Raw genomic sequence first — 18983 nt, 5'->3', positions numbered from 1 at the left:
GATAGTGCATTACCTTTATACTGAACATACATGTAAAATAGTGAAAGAACCGTGTATCATGCCAACTGCATACCGTGAGCTCACACGGGAAAAACAATTCCTCTACCAATATATCAATCTCTGAATATGTAAATACACTCGTGACAAGAATCAGAAGAGTGACCATTCCAAGTCCAAACGATGAAACGTGATCACCTCCAAATAGTGAGAATGGAGAATAACCCAAATCTCTAATAGTGAGCACTACAAACTCAGTAATAGTGAACAATAAAGTGCTCTCCTCCAACTGGTGCAACAATGGATCATTCCCCTCTGGAAATAAATCCCAGGCTTTCAGGGGATAGTCGCACTCTCCAGGCTTCCTAATGTTCCTGTTGGCACTCTTCCATATTCCTCATCAGGTGAGATAGGAGACAATCAGCGCTATATAGTAACAGAAGTCAATATTTATTGAATATCTTACATTACAATTGAAGAATATCAGCTTCCAGCATTCAGAACAGCTCAGGTGTAGTCCTATGTATAGAGAACCGCATGTTCCCACTTCCAAAATGGCCACGCCCACACTTCCGGTTTTGCGTGAGTTCTTCAGACGTCACGTGTCCTGACATGTTTCGTCACTTCCTGGACTTTTTCACAAGAGATCAAGATGTCTGAGAGGTGGTTCCTTATATTCTGTCCCACATCAAGGGCAAGAAATCGAATCAGCCATCTTACTATATGGAAAAACTGTGGCAGGTATATCTTTATTCCCATTCCCTATACGAGCACTGTGATCCCTATACGAGCACTGCAATCCCTATACAAACACTGCAATCCCTATACGAGCACTGCAATCCCTGTACGAGCACTGCAATCCCTATACGAACACTGCAATCCCTGTACGAACACTGCAATCCCTGTACGAGCACTGCGATCCCTATACGAACACTGCGATCCCTATACGAGCACTGCGATCCCTATACGAGCACTGCGATCCCTATACGAACACTGCAATCCCTATACGAACACTGCAATCCCTATACGAGCACTGCAATCCCTATACGAACACTTCAATCCCTATACGAACACTGCAATCCCTATACGAACACTTCAATCCCTATACGAACACTGCAATCCCTATACGAGCACTGCAATCCCTATACGAGCACTGCAATCCCTATACAAACACTGCAATCCCTATACAAACACTGCAATCCCTGTATGAACACTGCAATCCCTATACAAACACTGCAATCCCTGTATGAACACTGCAATCCCTATACGAACACTGCAATCACACAGCATCTATACTAGAACCATATAACTGTGTTCCTATACTGTAACATAAACTCCATCTTAATGACCCCCCCACTCCCCCTAACAGGTACACGCCCCCATACCTGATCTAAATCCCCATGTAATTAAAATGCTAAAAAGGATCAACATATACTGTGAATCCAACTAAATAGCAGCAATGTATATACACCCTTCTTATATAATATATAAATATATAACAGATCGATATTCAATACAATGACAATCTTATACCCCCTATGGTGATGACTCCCTCTACTGGTCAATCTATGCATTCCCAGATCAATACATTCTACATCTACTCACACACAAACTAAACCTAATCCATATCCCCCAAACTATATAATAAAAATTATGATAAATATGATATATAATAAGATAAATTAAATAAAATATAATATATAAATAAAATAAATAAAATCAACCCCTAAAAAAACACTAACAGTTAATATAAAATCTACCAAATACACAAAAGTTTTCACTATTTTACATGTATGTTCAGTATAAAGGTAATACACTATCAGAAGTTTATTTTTTTGAAGTTCACAAAGAATTGTGGAATTTCCATACTGGATGATTACAGATGATACGAGTTTGCTTTGCAATTTGGAAAGACATCTTTACAGAGACATTTTGGACAATTATTTTTTGGAACATTTAGTTGGATATATAATTTTTTGGGATTTTTATTTTATTTTACAATTTATTTTATTGCAAATTTTATTTATGTATTATTTTATTGTATATTGGGATAGATTCATCTATGTTTAAAGAAGAGTTTAGTTACATGTACACATACTTTCAAGGGATCAAGATCTGTGTCAGATTTCTTGCAAATTGCACTTTAAATCACCATGTACCCCGACTTGGAAATCATGTGACATCAATGTAAGTCACATGATGTGACTGTGGTGTCAATAACACCACTTAGAAATCTGCTTTAATGTGACCGGGTGGCCCCCAGTAACATTGTTTGCGATTTGGCATGAAATTGGCATGACATGCGACTTGCAAATCGTAGACCAAGTTGCACCCTATTGGCCACTGTAGGCTCCATTCACATCCAATTGGATTGTGAACTCGTGCAACTTCACTGTAAGTTGGGCAATTGCCGCATCGGATTAGATGTGACAGTGGTGTTGGCCCCCAGTAACATTGGGTGCAATTTGCCATGCAAAGGGCAAGCTGCTGGCCATGCCAATCACATGACAAGTCACATCCAGGGTGTGCAATTTCAGGTGTGATTCGTGAATTGACATGGTACCTGATATTGGATATAATGAATGTGAATGTGAGGGGAGTAACGTACGCCATTTGTTGCAGCGAGAGTTCAAAGGTAGTTCGTGTTGAACTTTTTGGCCATTTAATAACAATTTCACATCTACACTACCATAGAAATCACAATGCTACACACAATTGAAATCACAACTAGTTTGAAATTTTCTAGAAAACGGTGAAATTGGCAACTTAAAGCGCAATTTTCAATTGCATATAGTGTGAGCGAAGCAGGAAAATCAAAAAAGGAAATAAATCTTTGAAGGCGTGCGGTACCTGCCTGCTGGGATAAGGGTCTGCTATGCATTTGGGGGAAATTCCACACCAGTATTTATAACAATTTGGATGTGTGGATTCCCCACCCAAGCCTTTTCTCTCTCTCTCACTCTTCTGTATGTCTCTCTTTATCACTCTTCAGTATGTATCTCTCGCTCGCTTTTCTTTGTCTCACTGGCTCGCTCTTCTCTCTCGCTCACTCTTCTGTATGTCTCTCTTTATCACTCTTCAGTATGTATCTCTCGCTCGCTTTTCTTTGTCTCACTGGCTCACTCTTCTCTCTCACTCACTCTTCTGCGTGTTTCTCTTTATCACTCTTCAGTATGTATCTCTCGCTCGCTCTTTGTCTCACTCCTCTCTCTCACTCACTCTTCTGCATGTCTCTCTTTATCACTCTTCAGTATGTATCTCTCGCTCTCTTTATCACTCTCTGGTATGTATCTCTTACTCATCTCTCTCTCAGCTCTTTGCTTGCCAAATCCTTCACAAAAGGGGGTGGAGTGTAAACCAGCATTATCAAATCTATTAGTAGTCCAGTAGTATCTCCTCCCATTGTATGACATTCACATTAGGTGCAGCTTTGAAGGTGTTTGAACAGACAAGGCCTCATTCTAATTCACATTCTAGGGATCATTTAGACAGAAAGCAAAGATGCTGCCAGAACATGTATGTGAAGACAGCCACACACAGAGATCATGCTACTTCCTTGCCGTGGTTGGGATTCAAACCGACAACCCTAGAGTTGTGAGGTAGTAGTGCTAACCACTAATCCACAGAGCTACATTGCTAACCCAGCCTGTATTTCTGTGCTGTGAATCAATCCTAAGTCCCTGGGCAATGTCAGTATAACTACCAGATATCTCCCATGTGACACAAATGTTGTGCTATGTTGCCAATTCACATGTATGTTGGTTCTATGTATCCCAATACAAAGGACTGCAATACTAATACAGGCGTACCTCGGTTTACCAAACCATTAAAATTAATTGGTTGTTTTATAAATGTTTGAATCATTTGCTTCACAATACGAAGTGTATGTCGGCGCTGATTTTCAATGCTAATGGCTAATGCCTTTTTTTGTCCTTCACTATAGTTCACACGCTTAGCTGTCACTTTCCCCGAAGTTAAAGAAAAATGTCTGAATTTTAATTAACTAAAAGTCAACCTTGTTACCTTTAAGGAAATAATCTCAAAACTTTCTCTTTTAGCCGGGGGAAGTGACAGGTGAATTTCTGAGCTATAGTGAAGACCAAAAAAAACCAGAATAACATTTAAAAACCAGCACCATAATAATAAAAAAACCCGGCATGGGGTCCCCCCTCCCATCCATACCAAGCCCTTCGGATCTGGTACGGATATTAAGGGGGAACTCCACGCCAAAATTAAAGAAAAAACAGCATAGGGCTCCCCCCAAAATCCATACCAGACCCTTATCCGAGCATGCAGCCCGGAAGGTCAGGAAAGGGGGGACGAGCGAGCGCCCCCCCTCCTGAACCATACCAGGCCACATGCCCTCAACATGGGAGGGTGCTTTGGGGCAGGGGGCTCCCCCCAAAGCACCTTGTCCCCATGTTGATGGGGACAAGGGCCTCCTCCCCACAACCCTGGCCTGTGGTTGTGGGGGTCTGCGGGCGGGGGGCTTATTAGAATCTGGAAGCCCCCTTTAACAAGGGGGCCCCCAGATCCCAGCCCCCCCCCTACGTGAATGAGTCTGCGGTACATGGTCCTGCGATTCATTCACAAAAAAACAAAGTGCTGTGTAAAAAAAAACACAGTACAGGGTCTTTGACAAGTCCTTTATTAAAACAATGTCCCCCGAAGTAGATCCAACGTCAATCACGGCGGCGGCTACCCGAAAAAAGAAAAAAAAAAACCTATTTAAGAACTGTCAGCGAGACCTTTTTTCAGAAGCCTGGAAGCCTCCGACGGGAGCAGAACCTTTTTTTTTTCTTTTTTCGGGTCGCCGCCGTGATTGACGTTGGATCTACTTCGGGGGACATTGTTTTAATAAAGGACTTGTCAAAGACCCTGTACTGTGTTTTTTTTTACACAGCACTTTGTTTTTTTGTGAATGAGTCGAGGGACCATGTACCGCAGACTCATTCATGTAGGGGGGGCCAGGATCTGGGGGCCCACTTGTTAAAGGAGGCTTCCAGATTCTGATAAGCCCCCCACCTGCAGACCCCCACAACCACTGGCCAGGGTTGTGGGGAAGAGGCCCTTGTCCCCATCAACATGGGGACAAGGTGCTTTGGGGGGGAGCCCCCCTGCCCCAAAGCACCCCCCATCTTGAGGGCATGTGGTCTGGTATGGTTCAGGAGGGGGGTCGCTCGCTCATCCCCCCCCTTTCCTGACCTGCCGGTCTGCATGCTCGGGTAAGGGTCTGGTATGGATTTAAGGGGGAACCCCACGCTGTTTTTTTTAAATTTTGGCATTGAGTTCCCCCTTAATATCCATACCAGACCCGAAGGGCTTGGTAAGGATGGGAGGGAGGACCCCACACATTTTTTTTTTTTTATCTGCAGACCTTTTTTTTTTATATTCAACTGTCAAAATAAATATTAAATAGACATTCGAAAAAAGTAAAATCATTACAGTAATAATTAAAAAGGATAAGAAACAAAAATAGAATCAAAAGAACTAAGGAAATCTAATTAGAATACAGAAAGATATGCCGAGTGTTGTTTGTTAAACACAGGAGACGTGATCTTCGCCATCTGTCAGAGGACTCCACACACAGGAGACGTGATCTTCGCCATCTGTCAGAGGACTCCACACACAGGAGACGTGATCTTCGCCATCTGTCAGAGGACTCCACACACAGGAGACGTGATCTTCGCCATCTGTCAGAGGACTCCACACACAGGAGACGTGACCGAGTGCCGGCTGTCAGAGGACTCCACACACAGGAGACGTGACCGAGTGCCGGCTGTCAGAGGACTCCACACACAGGAGACGTGACCGAGTGCCGGCTGTCAGAGGACTCCACACACAGGAGACGTGATCTTTGCCATCTGTCAGAGGACTCCACACACAGGAGACGTGATCTTCGCCATCTGTCAGAGGACTCCACACACAGGAGACGCGATCTTCGCCATCTGTCAGAGGACTCCACACACAGGAGACGCGATCTTCGCCATCTGTCAGAGGACTCCACACACAGGAGACGTGATCTTCGCCATCTGTCAGAGGACTCCACACACAGGAGACGTGATCTTCGCCATCTGTCAGAGGACTCCACACACAGGAGACGTGATCTTCGCCATCTGTCAGATGACTCCACACAGAGATTTACTATTGAACAGCGTCTAAAAAGAAAGCGCCCACGGAAGACGTCTAACATGTGTTCTGCACATGCTCATTCCTATTAGCCAGAGCCGCTGGAAAAGCATCCAGTTTTTGAATGTGACGAGCAGCCTTAAAAAAAGTACTATTTACACATTGTAAAAATTTTTGGAAATGTCAGATATTGTTAAAAGTGATGTCCTGATATTTGGCAAAGCAAATGTCAATGGAAACATGTCTCTGCAGTGATTTTTCATGGTGTTAGACGTGCTTCTTAGCACATCTGCTTTTTGGGTCTGATTCCTGGACTGTGTCTCGTTAGTAAATTCGTAAATTCGTAAATTCGATTTGGCGTCTACTTCTTAGACGCTTTCTTTAGTAAATGTCTTTGCCGTCTAAAAGTAGACGCTCGCGGTTAAAAAGTAGCCCACAGAAATGCGCCCAGGCTCAATAGTAAATTTGGGCCCAAGTGTTCCCCCTTGACCAACATCATTTTTAATCCAAGTCTCCCAGATAGTCTGGCCATTGGTCGAGTCCATCCTTGGGCTGAGGTTAATCTATTCCAATTGCAACATTTGGTCAATCCCGTAATTCACAACCTTAAATCCTTCCCTGACATTCAAAAAGCTGCTCGCATTCCACCCCATCAGTATTTTATCTACAGATACAACACATTTTTGCCCCCAAAGCCTCTTCTCTGACTCTTGAACAACCTACCCCTTTAGATCATATCTGCATCCAAGGCCCACACCACCGGGACATCATTTCCGCTACGTATACATTGCTTGTAGATGTCGCCCTTTTTCTATTGGTTCTCCCCTTTATATGTGTAAATGGTCCCGTTTCCTTCAATGTGATATTGGGTTGGATCAATGGAGTAGGATTTGGGAGGCCTCTTCTAAATCTTCTGTGTGTGTAATGTATACAGAAAATCCTTCTAAGACCCCCATGTTTTGGTATCGGACCCCTGAGGTTCTCCATGATAGTAACCTGAATGTTTCTTCTGTTTGCTGGTGTTGTGGGACGGAAACTGACACTCTTTTCCACATTTTTTGGGATTGCCGGTCCATTGCGCCCTTTTGGAGGAGGTCCTTACCCCATTGTGGTTACTTTTCCTGGCTCCTGTCCCTTTTGAGCCCATTTACTTTCTGTTGGGTCTACCTTTTCGGGTCTCTCTAAATGTGCGAGGAAACTTTCCACCTACATTCTGAGGGCAGCCAGGAGAACCATTCCCATGCATTGGCTGTCTTCTATGTCCCCCATGTTACCGGCACTGATGAAGGTCAGAGCAGAAATGAGAAAGTTGAAGTACCTACCTGCTTTACACCCTGCTACTGTCCCTGTGCTGGAGGCAGTTCAGGACCCACGGGACACCTATGACACCGATCTGTCTGCTCCGATCGTTTGTGATTGATGGCCATGTCACTGTTTTGTATTGACATTGTATGTTCTTATGTACCTCTCATCGATGAGCTGCTTTATCAGCCTTCTCTCCCTCTCTGCTTTTATTTTACATTTACCTTTGTGACTGCTTGTTGTAATGTGTGACATAGAGGGGAAATGGGTGCTAATAGGCTGCAGGAGATCCGCCGAGACATAGAGAGGGAAATGGGAGCTAATAGGCTGCAGGAGATCCGCCGAGACATAGAGAGGGAAATGGGAGCTAATAGGCTGCATGAGATCAGCTGAGACATAGAGAGGGAAATTGGTGCTAATAGGCTGCAGGAGATCCGCTGAGACAGAGAGAGGGAAATGGGAGCTAATAGGCTGCAGGAGATCTGCTGAGACAATGAAATGTGTGTGAAATGGATGGATGTGCAGACACTCCCAGAAGATGATGTCATTATGAGTGGATTGATATATATTTTTGCATTGTCCCCCCCAGAAGGATCAGGTTTGGCGGGATCGCTCCCATTAGCTATACATTTGTATTTTGTGTTCTGTGTTTGTAAGACTTTTCTATATGTAATAAGAGATGTTTGTTGAACAGTTGGTTACATAAGAGTTACATTTATTTCTTCTTCCTTTATTCAGTAATGTTTCATCTCCCGTAGTATCCCTGTAAGGTACATATTATACAGGAAGGGGGATTATGGGATGGATCTCGGGGCTGCAGTTCCTCTGAACTCCACAAGGTGGGGATCTCACTTCTGTGCAGACAGGAAGTCTTTATGGAATGCAGACAGGAAGTGATGTCAGGTACAGACAGGAAGTGATGTCAGGTACAGACAGGAAGTTCCAGATGAGAGGCGAGGCGGGAAGAAGTATAGAGGAGACGTTGGTGGAAGTGGCAGCAGAGGAGGTAATAAGATGTAATTTCCTATTTACAACAAATGTATATAAATCTGAGGCTCTTTTAGGAATGTTGGGGGCTTTAAAAAATGAAAGGGGCTTTATAGCAACTTAAATGTGTAATATGTGTAACATTGTTCTGTTTATCTCCTCCTCCCCTCCCCCGCCTGTCTCCAGCACCGCACCCGGGGACTAGCAGGGAGGGGAGAGACCTTGCAGTGTAATGAGAACCGATTGGCTGCTCCTCAGGAAAGGGGAGTGTCCTGCTTATCCTTTCTCCCTTTCACTCCCAGAGACGTTTTTGCATTTTTTGCACATAAAAAAAATCATTTTATCCTGAAGATGACACAAAACCCCCAAAATATCAATTTTCTAAAAGTAGAGACTTTACAGAATAAAATAGCGGCAGTTCCAATTTTTTATGTCACAAAATATTATCACAAAGTCTAGGAAATGCCAAATTTCAATAAAAAATACACTTAAGTTAATTCCAGGGCACAAAAAGCAATAAATGACCCATTTATGTGTAATAATATAAAAGCCGAGGTTGCAGCGAGTAAATAGATATCCAACATGTCAAACCTTAAGTTGTGTGTGCTGAAATGGTGACAACCTTTAGTCCCCGGTATTATCTATAGGTGACACATTTATAGCCCCTTCTAGGTCATCAGTATAGAGTACGGAGGAGGTCTGCTCCTAGAATTATCCTCTCATTCTGGTGTGACCGACGATATGTAACGTGTATCACAATCAATGTTATCACGTGTAGGCGCTTCAGCGTGTGCTCTTACATTTGGGCGTGCATATATGTGGGGGTGGGGGGGCCTTAACATTTTTTAAAGGGAGGAGTTATGTATTTGGTGTAACTTTAATTCTTTACAATTAAAAAAAAAAATTTACTTAAGGGGACAAAGTCTTCTATGAGATGACTTTTGATGACAGGTTCTCTTTATTGAGACATCCAGGGTCTAAAAGACCCCCAATGTCTCCCCTGTACTCCATTGGATGTAATGTAGAGCACATCGCACCGCATTACATTCTTTGCCGGCCTCGATGGTCAGGAAATCTGTCATAACGTCACTTCTGGGTCAGGACAAGAAGGGAGTGAACATGTCCGCTCTCCTCCATCCCCTCTACCCTCCGACACCCGCTGACCCGGGCCCACAGATGGGCAAGCAGAGCCGGGGAAGCATAGTAGGTACAGGAGAGGTTCACACACATGGGGTGGCAGAGGCTGGCACCTGAAAGGAGAGCCCTGCGGCTTGCCCACAGCAGGGATAAAGATTAAACACAATACTTGCCCGGCCCCCAGAACTACATGTCCCGGGCGTCGGGTGATGTAAAGTGACCATCCCTGGATGATGAGCCGACATTGACCTCACAGCACTGCCTCAGAGCAAACTAGTCATAGGAAGGATCAGATTTATCATTCCTTGTCTGCAGATCTAAAACTCATCAAAATCAGTTCAGAGACCAAACAAACCCAACAGAGAAAAGGGGCCCCGGACCTCAAAATTGTAGTAAACACTAAACAGTCCAAACAAAATGTCTTCCCATGGGGGGAGTAGTTCTTCAATGTCCAGCAACCCTCCTATTCCCCCCTCACATCCACATCCTATTATTGTGTGACCAATACCATCCAAATCATTCTTACTTTCATTTCCCAAAGTTATCCGTCTACAAGGAGACCTGTATAGATCACATGATGGCACCAATGAGGATGGAGGAGGACCAGAGTCACATGACTGAGAAGATACTAAACCTCACCCTGGAGATCATCTACCTGCTGACCGGAGAGGTGAGGAGGATTCTGGGAGGTCACATGACATCACTCTTATCTCTATTAATAAAACACGGACCTGACCGGAGAGGTGAGGAGGATTCTGGGAGGTCACATGACATCACTCTCATCTCTATTAATAAAACACAGACCTGACCGGAGAGGTGAGGAGGATTCTGGGAGGTCACATGACATCACTCTTATCTCTATTAATAAAACACAGACCTGACCGGAGAGGAGAGGAGGATTCTGGGAGGTCACATGACATCACTTATCTCTATTAATAAAACACAGACCTGACTGGAGAGGTGAGGAGGATTCTGGGAGGTCACATGACATCACTCTCATAACCATTAATAAAACACAGACCTGACCGGAGAGGTGAGGAGGATTCTGGGAGGTCACATGACATCACTCTTGTCTATTCAGGTCAATAGACCATTTTATTTTTGCACACATTTAGATGATGTCAGGTGGTTGATATTGTTTTATTTGTCTCCTGATCTGTAGGATTATGTTGTAAAGAAGAAGTCTAGTGGGGAGCCAATCTCAGGAGGATGGAGCAGAACCCGGAGCCTCACCATGGTGCCTCCATCTCATTCTCTGATACCTGAGAGGGAGAAAGAGCAGAAGATTCTGGAACTGACCACCATGATGGTCCATCAGCTGACAGGAGAGGTGAGCGGTGCCGGGAATTCTGGGACATTCTCCAGTAACAGACAAGGGATGTGTCTGGATGGTGACTGTATCATTGTGTGTGTCAGGTTCCTATAAGGTGTCAGGGTGTCACTGTCTATTTCTCCATGGAGGAGTGGGAGTATTTAGAAGGACACAAGGATCTCTACAAGGACGTCATGATGGACAATCAGCAGACTTTGGGTTTTGTGAAGATTGTAAGGAAGGAATTTCCCCGGAATGAGACGATATTGAAGCTCACCCTGGAGATCCTCAGCCTGCTGACTGGAGAGGTGAGTGTAATGAAGGGGTTAAATCTGACTCGGCTGTACACTGGGAGGTATTCAGAGTCACTTGAAGTCTTCTGATGTTCTGTAATCAATAACGACATCCACACAAGTACTATGAATACATAAAGTGTCCGGACTCTATGAGATTTGGTTATAGCACAAGATGGCGGCATTGGTTATAGAAGAGAACAATCTCAGCTTTAGTCCAATCAGGGAGACCCATGATTACCAGCATGCCACGCCCACTGACCACTAAATCCATGGGTGACATTTCCTGGTGGGTCAGTGAGCCTTACTAGTAAACCATTAGTGACTCTATTATATGACTTCTAGAAGGAGCTGTAAATCTGACCCCATTGTCATCATATCATTGGATGGAGATGTCTGTCCTTTGCTGAGTCGGCACATTGTGACCAATCCCTGGAGAATAAATCTAGAGCTGACCATAGAAGTGAGGGATTATGGGAGAGTGAGATTTATCTTTGTATCACACAGAACTGTACAGGAGTCATGAAGAAATCTACCGACAATGACACCAGAAGGAGATCTCATCGTATGACCACAAGATCCTCGAGAATCCAGAATCCCATCACCATCCCCCCACCTCCATCCCTGATCCCTACAAGACAGAAGACACAGAAGATTCTAGAAGTCACCAAGAAGATGATGGAGCTGCTGACAGGAGAGGTGAGCGGTGCCGGGAATTCTGGGACATTCTCCAGTAACAGACAAGGGATGTGTCTGGATGGTGACTGTATCATTGTGTGTGTCAGGTTCCTATAAGGTGTCAGGGTGTCACTGTCTATTTCTCCATGGAGGAGTGGGAGTATTTAGAAGGACACAAGGATCTCTACAAGGACGTCATGATGGACAATCAGCCGCCCCTCACATCACCGGGTAAGAGGAGACTTTATTGTAAAGGAGAGAGCAGTACGGAGGATCCACCTAGATCCCCCATCATCTGATAAACACATAGAAACAATGGATTCAGTCAGTGTGTGTGTTTCCTACAGATGGATCCAGTCATGGGAACCCACCAGAGAGATGTCCCCGTCCTCTGGATTCCCGGGATTCCACACAGGAAGGTCACACCATCCCTCACCATCATCAGGTAGATGATGACAATTATTGGTAGTTGTGATTTATACACAGCATGTTTGTTACAATGAATGTTTTATTATATCTTTCAGAGTGGAATCCTCGGGGATGAGAATATTGATGTTAAAGAAGAGTATAAAGAGGAGGATGAGGAGTATGGAGTGATGGAGGAGTTTTCCGAAGGACACAAGGATATGATGGAGCCACCTAATACCAGGAACCCACCAGAGAGATGTCCCCGTCCTCTGTATTCCCGGGATTCCACACAGGAAGATCACACCATCCCTCAGTATTGCAAGGTCAGTGGGACAGAGTATCTAGATCATGGACTTGTGGAGACAATGTGTGGAGTTCTTTTATGTGACCTTATATTTTACAGATGATATTTTCTCTCATTTCCTTGATTTAGAGTGGAGATCCAATCGATATAGAATTTGAGGTGAAAGCAGAAGAAGAAGAGGCGTATGTGAGGGATGATCAGCAGTCTATGGAGGAGGATGGAATAACGGGGACATTTATAGAGGAGGACACTCCTACAGAGATCAGCACAGGTGGGTCATGAACACTAAATCCATTCCTCCACCCATACTGCTCACTGATTGGTCCATAGTAGGGCGGGGACTGGGTGATATCAGCCTGTAATCCCCTGGTCACTTTCCTGAGCTGTGTTCCCCGTCCTGTATTCCTGGATTTCTCTCGGATAATCTTCCTTCTCTGTGCTGCAGACACAATTTATGTATCTAGACTGGATTTATGGAGATTCTGGGGATCAGCTGGCAGCAAAAATGTTGATTTTTACTCTAAGCATTGCATAATGTAGGCACCCAGGACATGTGACTGGGGTCTCCTGCCTTGTGCCTGACTCCTCCAGGGGACCTTCTCTGTTATCTGCTGGCTGTGCCGGGTGGAGGGATATGTCTGTAGTGTCTCAGACCCAAGTCACTGAGTGCAGTCTCAGGAGATGGGAGGCAGCGGTGTGGGATCTCTGCAACTTGTCTACAGTAAACATTTAAGCTTCCACTAATTACTGAATACCAATATTATGAGTCCTGACCCTTACACTGTATAATTTATATTGTACATTACATACCCCTGACCCCTGCACTATATACTCTATGTTGTACATTACATACTCCTGACCCCTGCACTATATACTCTATGTTGTACATTGCATAGTCCTGACTTCTGTTCTCCCCCTCCCCCACTTCTATATATACACATAATATGGATTCTCTTTTGTTACACCCATTTCCTAGTCATGGACTAAATAAGGAAGTGCAGTACTTCTTGTGTTGGGAAGATGGCGATGAGTGATAGAGGGGGTGGGGACCCTCGTCCTATAATCCCCTCATCACTGTCCCTCCTATAAAAGACAGTTCTGGTTGTTTCCTCACTCTCTGACTAAGGTCCATGAATAAAGAAATGACCTGGTAGGAGATCAGAGGAGCCATTTCCTAGTTCCCTTGAGGGTGGAATTGTAAGCTTCTCAGAGACCAAGCTGCCTGATGTGGGTGGAGTCCTGGTTTGGGGGAACCAATCAGCTCCTGTCTAGTAATCCTCTTTGTCTTTGTATTTTAGTCCATGGCCGGGAGATGAGGAAAACCTCCGAGGATTGTCTCACTTTGTCTCCAGACTGGAAAGTAGAAGATGAGGACATCACACAGTATAGTCCAGGAGAAAACCCGGCTCCCTCCAATGTCCATCCGGCACCACCCAGTGTAGATGGACCATCGGATTCCTCGTATCCTGAGGAACCTCAGACTGTGCGGGACCGGGCCGGCCTTCCAACAGGGAAGAGCTTTCCCTGTAATGAGTGCGGGAAGGTTTTCCATCATAAATTCCTTGTTATTAGGCATAAAAGGTCTCACACGGGGGAAAAACCATATTCCTGTCCTGAGTGCGGGAAAAGTTTTTCTCAAAAGTCCCATCTTGTCAGACATCAGAGATCTCACACTGGGGAGAAGCCACTTTCCTGTTCTGAGTGCGGGAAATGTTTTTCAGAGAAGTCCAGTCTGCACAAACATCAGAGATATCACACGGGGGAGAAGCCATATTCCTGTCCTGAGTGCGGAAAGTGTTTTTCAGAGAAGTTCAGTCTTTACAGGCATCAGAGATCTCATACGGGGGAGAAGCCATATTCCTGTCCTGAGTGTGGGAAATGTTTTTCACATAAGTTCAGTCTTTACAGCCATCAGAGATCTCACACAGAGGAACCTCAGACTCTGCGGGACCAGACCGGCCTTCCAACAGAGAAGAGGTTCCCCTGTAATGAGTGCGGGAAGGGTTTCCGGTGTAAATCAGAGCTTAATGCGCATAAAAGATTTCACACAGGGGAGAAGCTGTATTCCTGTCCTGAGTGCGGGAAATGTTTTTCAAGAAAGCCCAATCTTTACAGCCATCAGAGATCTCACACAGGTGAGAAGCCGTATTCTTGTTCTGAGTGCGGGAAATATTTTTCAAGGAAGTCCTATCTTTACAGACATCAGAGATATCACACAGGGGAGAAGCCACATTTCTGTCCTGAGTGCGGGAAATGTTTTTCACAGAAGTCCAATCTTTACAAGCATCAGAGATCTCACACAGGGGAAAAGCCATATTCTTGTTCTGAGTGCGGGAAATATTTTACAAGGAAGTCCAGTCTTTACAAGCATCAGAGATCTCACACAGGGGAGAAGCCATATTCTTGTCCTGAGTGTTGGAAATGTTTTTCAGTGAAGTCCCATCTTTATACACACCAGAGATCCCACACAGGGGAACAGACATATTCCTGTTCTGAGTGCGAGAAATGTTTTTCACAGCAGTCCCATCTTTCCAGACATCAGAGATCCCACACAGGAGAGAAGCCACTTTCCTGTCCTGAGTGAGGGAAATGTTCCTCACTGAAGTCCTGTCTTCCTGTACATCAGGGGTCCCACACAACCCTGGAGGTGTATTAGTGCCTTGAGTGTGGGAAATGTCTTCTAGATGAATGTTGCTGGACATCCCAGCTCTCATGTGGGGAAGAAGCACACCCTGATATACATCTCAGATATACTCCATGGCTGATCTTCATCATGGAAGAAACAGTTCATTAGGAGATCAGAGGTCCCCAAAGACATGGATGAAGTATGGGACCGGGTTGGCCATTGATGGTAGAAGAAGAATAAAAATGGAGTCATTGGCTGAGTCTATAAATTGTTGAATGAATGGACCGGCATTCACCCAGATGTGACCAGTTTGGTCCATACTTGAAGGAGAAGTTCCCCTTTCCGGACAGAATTTCCCTCTCATAATACACAGAAGCGTTCTCTGATGCCGTCTCTGGCCCGGCCGTCCCGATGGGCTTTCCTCTCCCCTCATCCACAGGACCATCACTTGTCTGTCAGTTTATTGGAACAGATTTTCAGATTGCATCATTTCCTGTCCATGATATCTCAGCATTCACTTCCTGTAGGCCACTTCCCAGAAGTCTTCACTTCCTTGTTGCATCACAGAAAGGGGTGTGACAGGGCGTGTTCACCACTCTGGACCACACCTCCCTCATTATAATACCTTCCTATACAGTCTGATTGGACAATCTCCTTTAGATCTTCCACCAGCTATGTAGTACAGGGGCAGACAAAGTCCAGGGCAATGAAATGTGTGTACCCCATTATAAATGTGCAAAGAAAGCAAATAAAAAATGGCAAACGCATGTAAACGCATAAAACACAGAGAGTGATAAAAGTGATGATATAACCGATGAGAAAACAAATAATAGGAAAAATGCAGCCCAACTAAATGTGTAGAACTTCCTATAAATGTGCAAAGAAAACAAGAAAAATACAAACTGGCAAACGCATAAAACACAATGAGTGATAAAACTGGATAAAGTGCAATAAACCTCAACTTCCCTTGTCCATACAGAGCTTCATAATCCATCGTTCCCCTTTAAACGTCATAAATACTATAAACGCATGTAAACGCATACACATAAAACTAATAGAAACAAACACAGAATCCATAAAAGTCCCAAATTATCTAGTGAGAGATTTCTGTCTTCCAAGTATTGTGTTCTGTGACATGCACACGTCATGAATGCTCAATACATAGTTGCTGACGTGCCCCACACACGGTGCGTTTCAGGCCCCATTCACACCCAGAGTAGAGGGAACGCAGGTTTTTTGACACACATAGGGCGGCCCATTAATTGCAATGGGCTGTGCTACATGGCAGAGTAGCTCATGGGACATTTTGGCGTGGTGCGTGTTGAATATTTTTTACTGCGTGTGTAGTGATGTGATCATTTCTTTGCCCATTTTCCAGTGTATGCTTCTGTTATGCAGTGTTTGTTTTGCCCTTTTCCAATATGGCTCCTATGCTCTCTGTGCACTGAGGATGAGGTCATCAGAGAGAGCACTTGTGGAAGAGAGAGGTGTGGATTTCCTGCAGAGAGAGCTCAGACTGTCAGTGTTGCAGCCTCCCCTCACTGAGACATGCAGAAAACACTGTTAATGCTTTAATGTTCCTGTTTGGAAGATACTTTATGTTGGATGGTCACTGAATGTGATTTCTTCAATACATGGACTTTCATATACAATGCTGTGTGGATTACTGTCTATGTGGATGATACATTTCTCAGTTGGGATTTCACTTGTTATCCACAAGCCCCAATTGAGTGGAGGCACTAGTGCTTGTTAGAGATCTTGTCCTGATCACACAGATTATATAAAGACTCTGCTCCTGAATTTTATACAGGTGGCGCCATCATACCTCAGTAGCCACAAAAATTGTACAAAGAGCGCTACACGTGTTTTGCTGGATTTGTCACTTGTTTTTTCATGCGGTAAAATATGTTCTTGTTTCTGTGCTGGGTGTGCCGTTACCAATTAATGACACTGAAAGGACAAATAGGTCATTTTAGGTGTATAAAGAGGCTGTACACTATACCATCTGATTGTACAATCTTCTTTAGATTTACAAAAACGATATAATAGGAGGACCTTCCATCTATCTGATCAGGCTGGCCCTTGCACTACATCAGGGGTGTCCTGGGGGCTGCATGTGGCCCCAGGGAATTTAGCATGCAGCCTGAGCCCATCTGGGGTAGCCAGGCAATGCACGTGGGGAGAGATCCTGGGGATGCTGTGAAGAAAATGTTGATGGGTGAAAGGTGTGTACCAATGAGGTCAGTGCAGGATCTGTGTCCTAATGAGATCAGCTGGTAATCTACTTCCTGGTCTTACTGGTTCCTCTGTCCTCTGTCTACATTCCAGGAAGTGAAAACGATTTCTAAGACATTGACCAAAGACTAAGGTAAGGCCTTGTTCTCCAGACCACAGACATCTTGTATATTTGTGCAGTGAGGCACATGAATGGTGTATTGGTGCCGCGGGGAGATGGATTCTAGAAACAAAGGTGACCTTAGCCTGTAATTTTTATTAAACCTACTAATAGCTGCTGCCACTTAACTTATACCATAAAGTATGTGCTCAAATTATTATAAATAGCGAAGCGCTATATCAATATATTAAAAAATAAATAACTAAATATGAACAACATAATGGTGCGCAGTGAAAAATATGAATTATTAATAATATACAGTGAACCAATCTCTAAATAAAGTGAACACTCAAATGTGATGGTGGTTATACTCAATATTAATAGTTGTAATCCATAAAAAAACAAAATTCATTGGTGAATAGTGATTATACTCAATAATATTAATTATAATCCATAAAATATAAATAAAACAAAATTCATTGGTGAAATATCAAAATATAAAGTCCATGCAAAACGTGATGGTGCCCACGTGATCTTCACTCTAGTGGAGAAACAAACACCGATCCCCAAATGGCAGCAATGCCCGCTCACCTCAACACCCTGACCCACACAGGGCTAAAAGGCTATAATTGACAGTGTCAGGTCCTCTGGATTCCACTTCTCATGACAGGGACCATAGGATATAATAAACAATTCCTCCTCTATAAGCCGCACCTTATCCACTCCACCACCGCTCAGGGTAATATGTATGAGATACAAAGCAAAAAGCCTTCCATTGTGCAGTATTTTATTAAATAAAACCAAACAAAACAATTCACATTGCACTCACATGTGTATCCAGTTCAAAAATGCCTGTCACCACTTCCTATGGGTGTACTGCATGGTAACTGGGTATACCAAGATGGCCACTGCAAGTGGAAATGTGTCAACTCGCACCGGAAATGACGTACCAACGCGTTGTCACGTCCCTCGTGACTTCTTCTTAAAGATCACGTGGGCATCATCACGTTTTGCATGGACTTTATATTTTGATATTTCACTAATGAATTTTGTTTTATTTATATTTTATGGATTATAATTATTATTATTGAGTATAATCACTATTCACCAATGAATTTTGTTTTTTTATGGATTACAACTATTAATATTGAGTATAACCACCATCACATTTGAGTGTTCACTTTATTTAGAGATTGGTTCACTGTATATTATTAATAATTCATATTTTTCACTGAGCACCATTATGTTGTTCATATTTAGTTATTTATTATTTAATATATTGATATAGCGCTTCACTATTTATAATAATTTGGGCCTGTAATTTCATGCTGCTCGTTGGCTCCATATAGTGGCCATAATGTTGTATTGCACTATTTTTACTGATGGGTTCATTTCAGAAGAAATACTGTATGATGGTCAATAGATGGCGCTGACAATCAGAGGAAATCACTGTGTTACTTGAACTATGGCCCTCA

At 43.7% G+C, this 18983-nt stretch overlaps 2 protein-coding genes across 2 annotated transcripts in view; both read left to right on the top strand.

Moving 5' to 3' along the window:
• Positions 1-18983, top strand: part of LOC149434955 (uncharacterized) — a 78233-nt gene that overhangs the window by 12844 nt on the left and 46406 nt on the right. Inside the window, exon 5 of the mRNA XM_089663187.1 lies at positions 14136-14970. Coding sequence (XP_089519313.1) covers positions 14136-14970 — 835 coding nt within the window. The remainder of the gene's footprint in view (positions 1-14135; positions 14971-18983) is intronic.
• Positions 366-14125, top strand: LOC149434956 (uncharacterized). The gene is made up of 7 exons (XM_089663160.1): positions 366-401; positions 10969-11172; positions 11665-11856; positions 11943-12066; positions 12183-12280; positions 12360-12428; positions 14120-14125. The coding sequence occupies exons 1-7, from the start codon at positions 366-368 to the stop codon at positions 14123-14125; spliced, it is 729 nt and encodes a 242-aa protein (XP_089519286.1).

Source organism: Staurois parvus, unplaced genomic scaffold, assembly GCF_062004578.1.
Source record: "Staurois parvus isolate SC_StPar_1 unplaced genomic scaffold, SC_StPar_1.0 ptg001636l, whole genome shotgun sequence".
Taxonomy (NCBI): domain Eukaryota; kingdom Metazoa; phylum Chordata; class Amphibia; order Anura; family Ranidae; genus Staurois; species Staurois parvus.
This window is presented reverse-complemented; position numbering and strand designations above follow the sequence as displayed.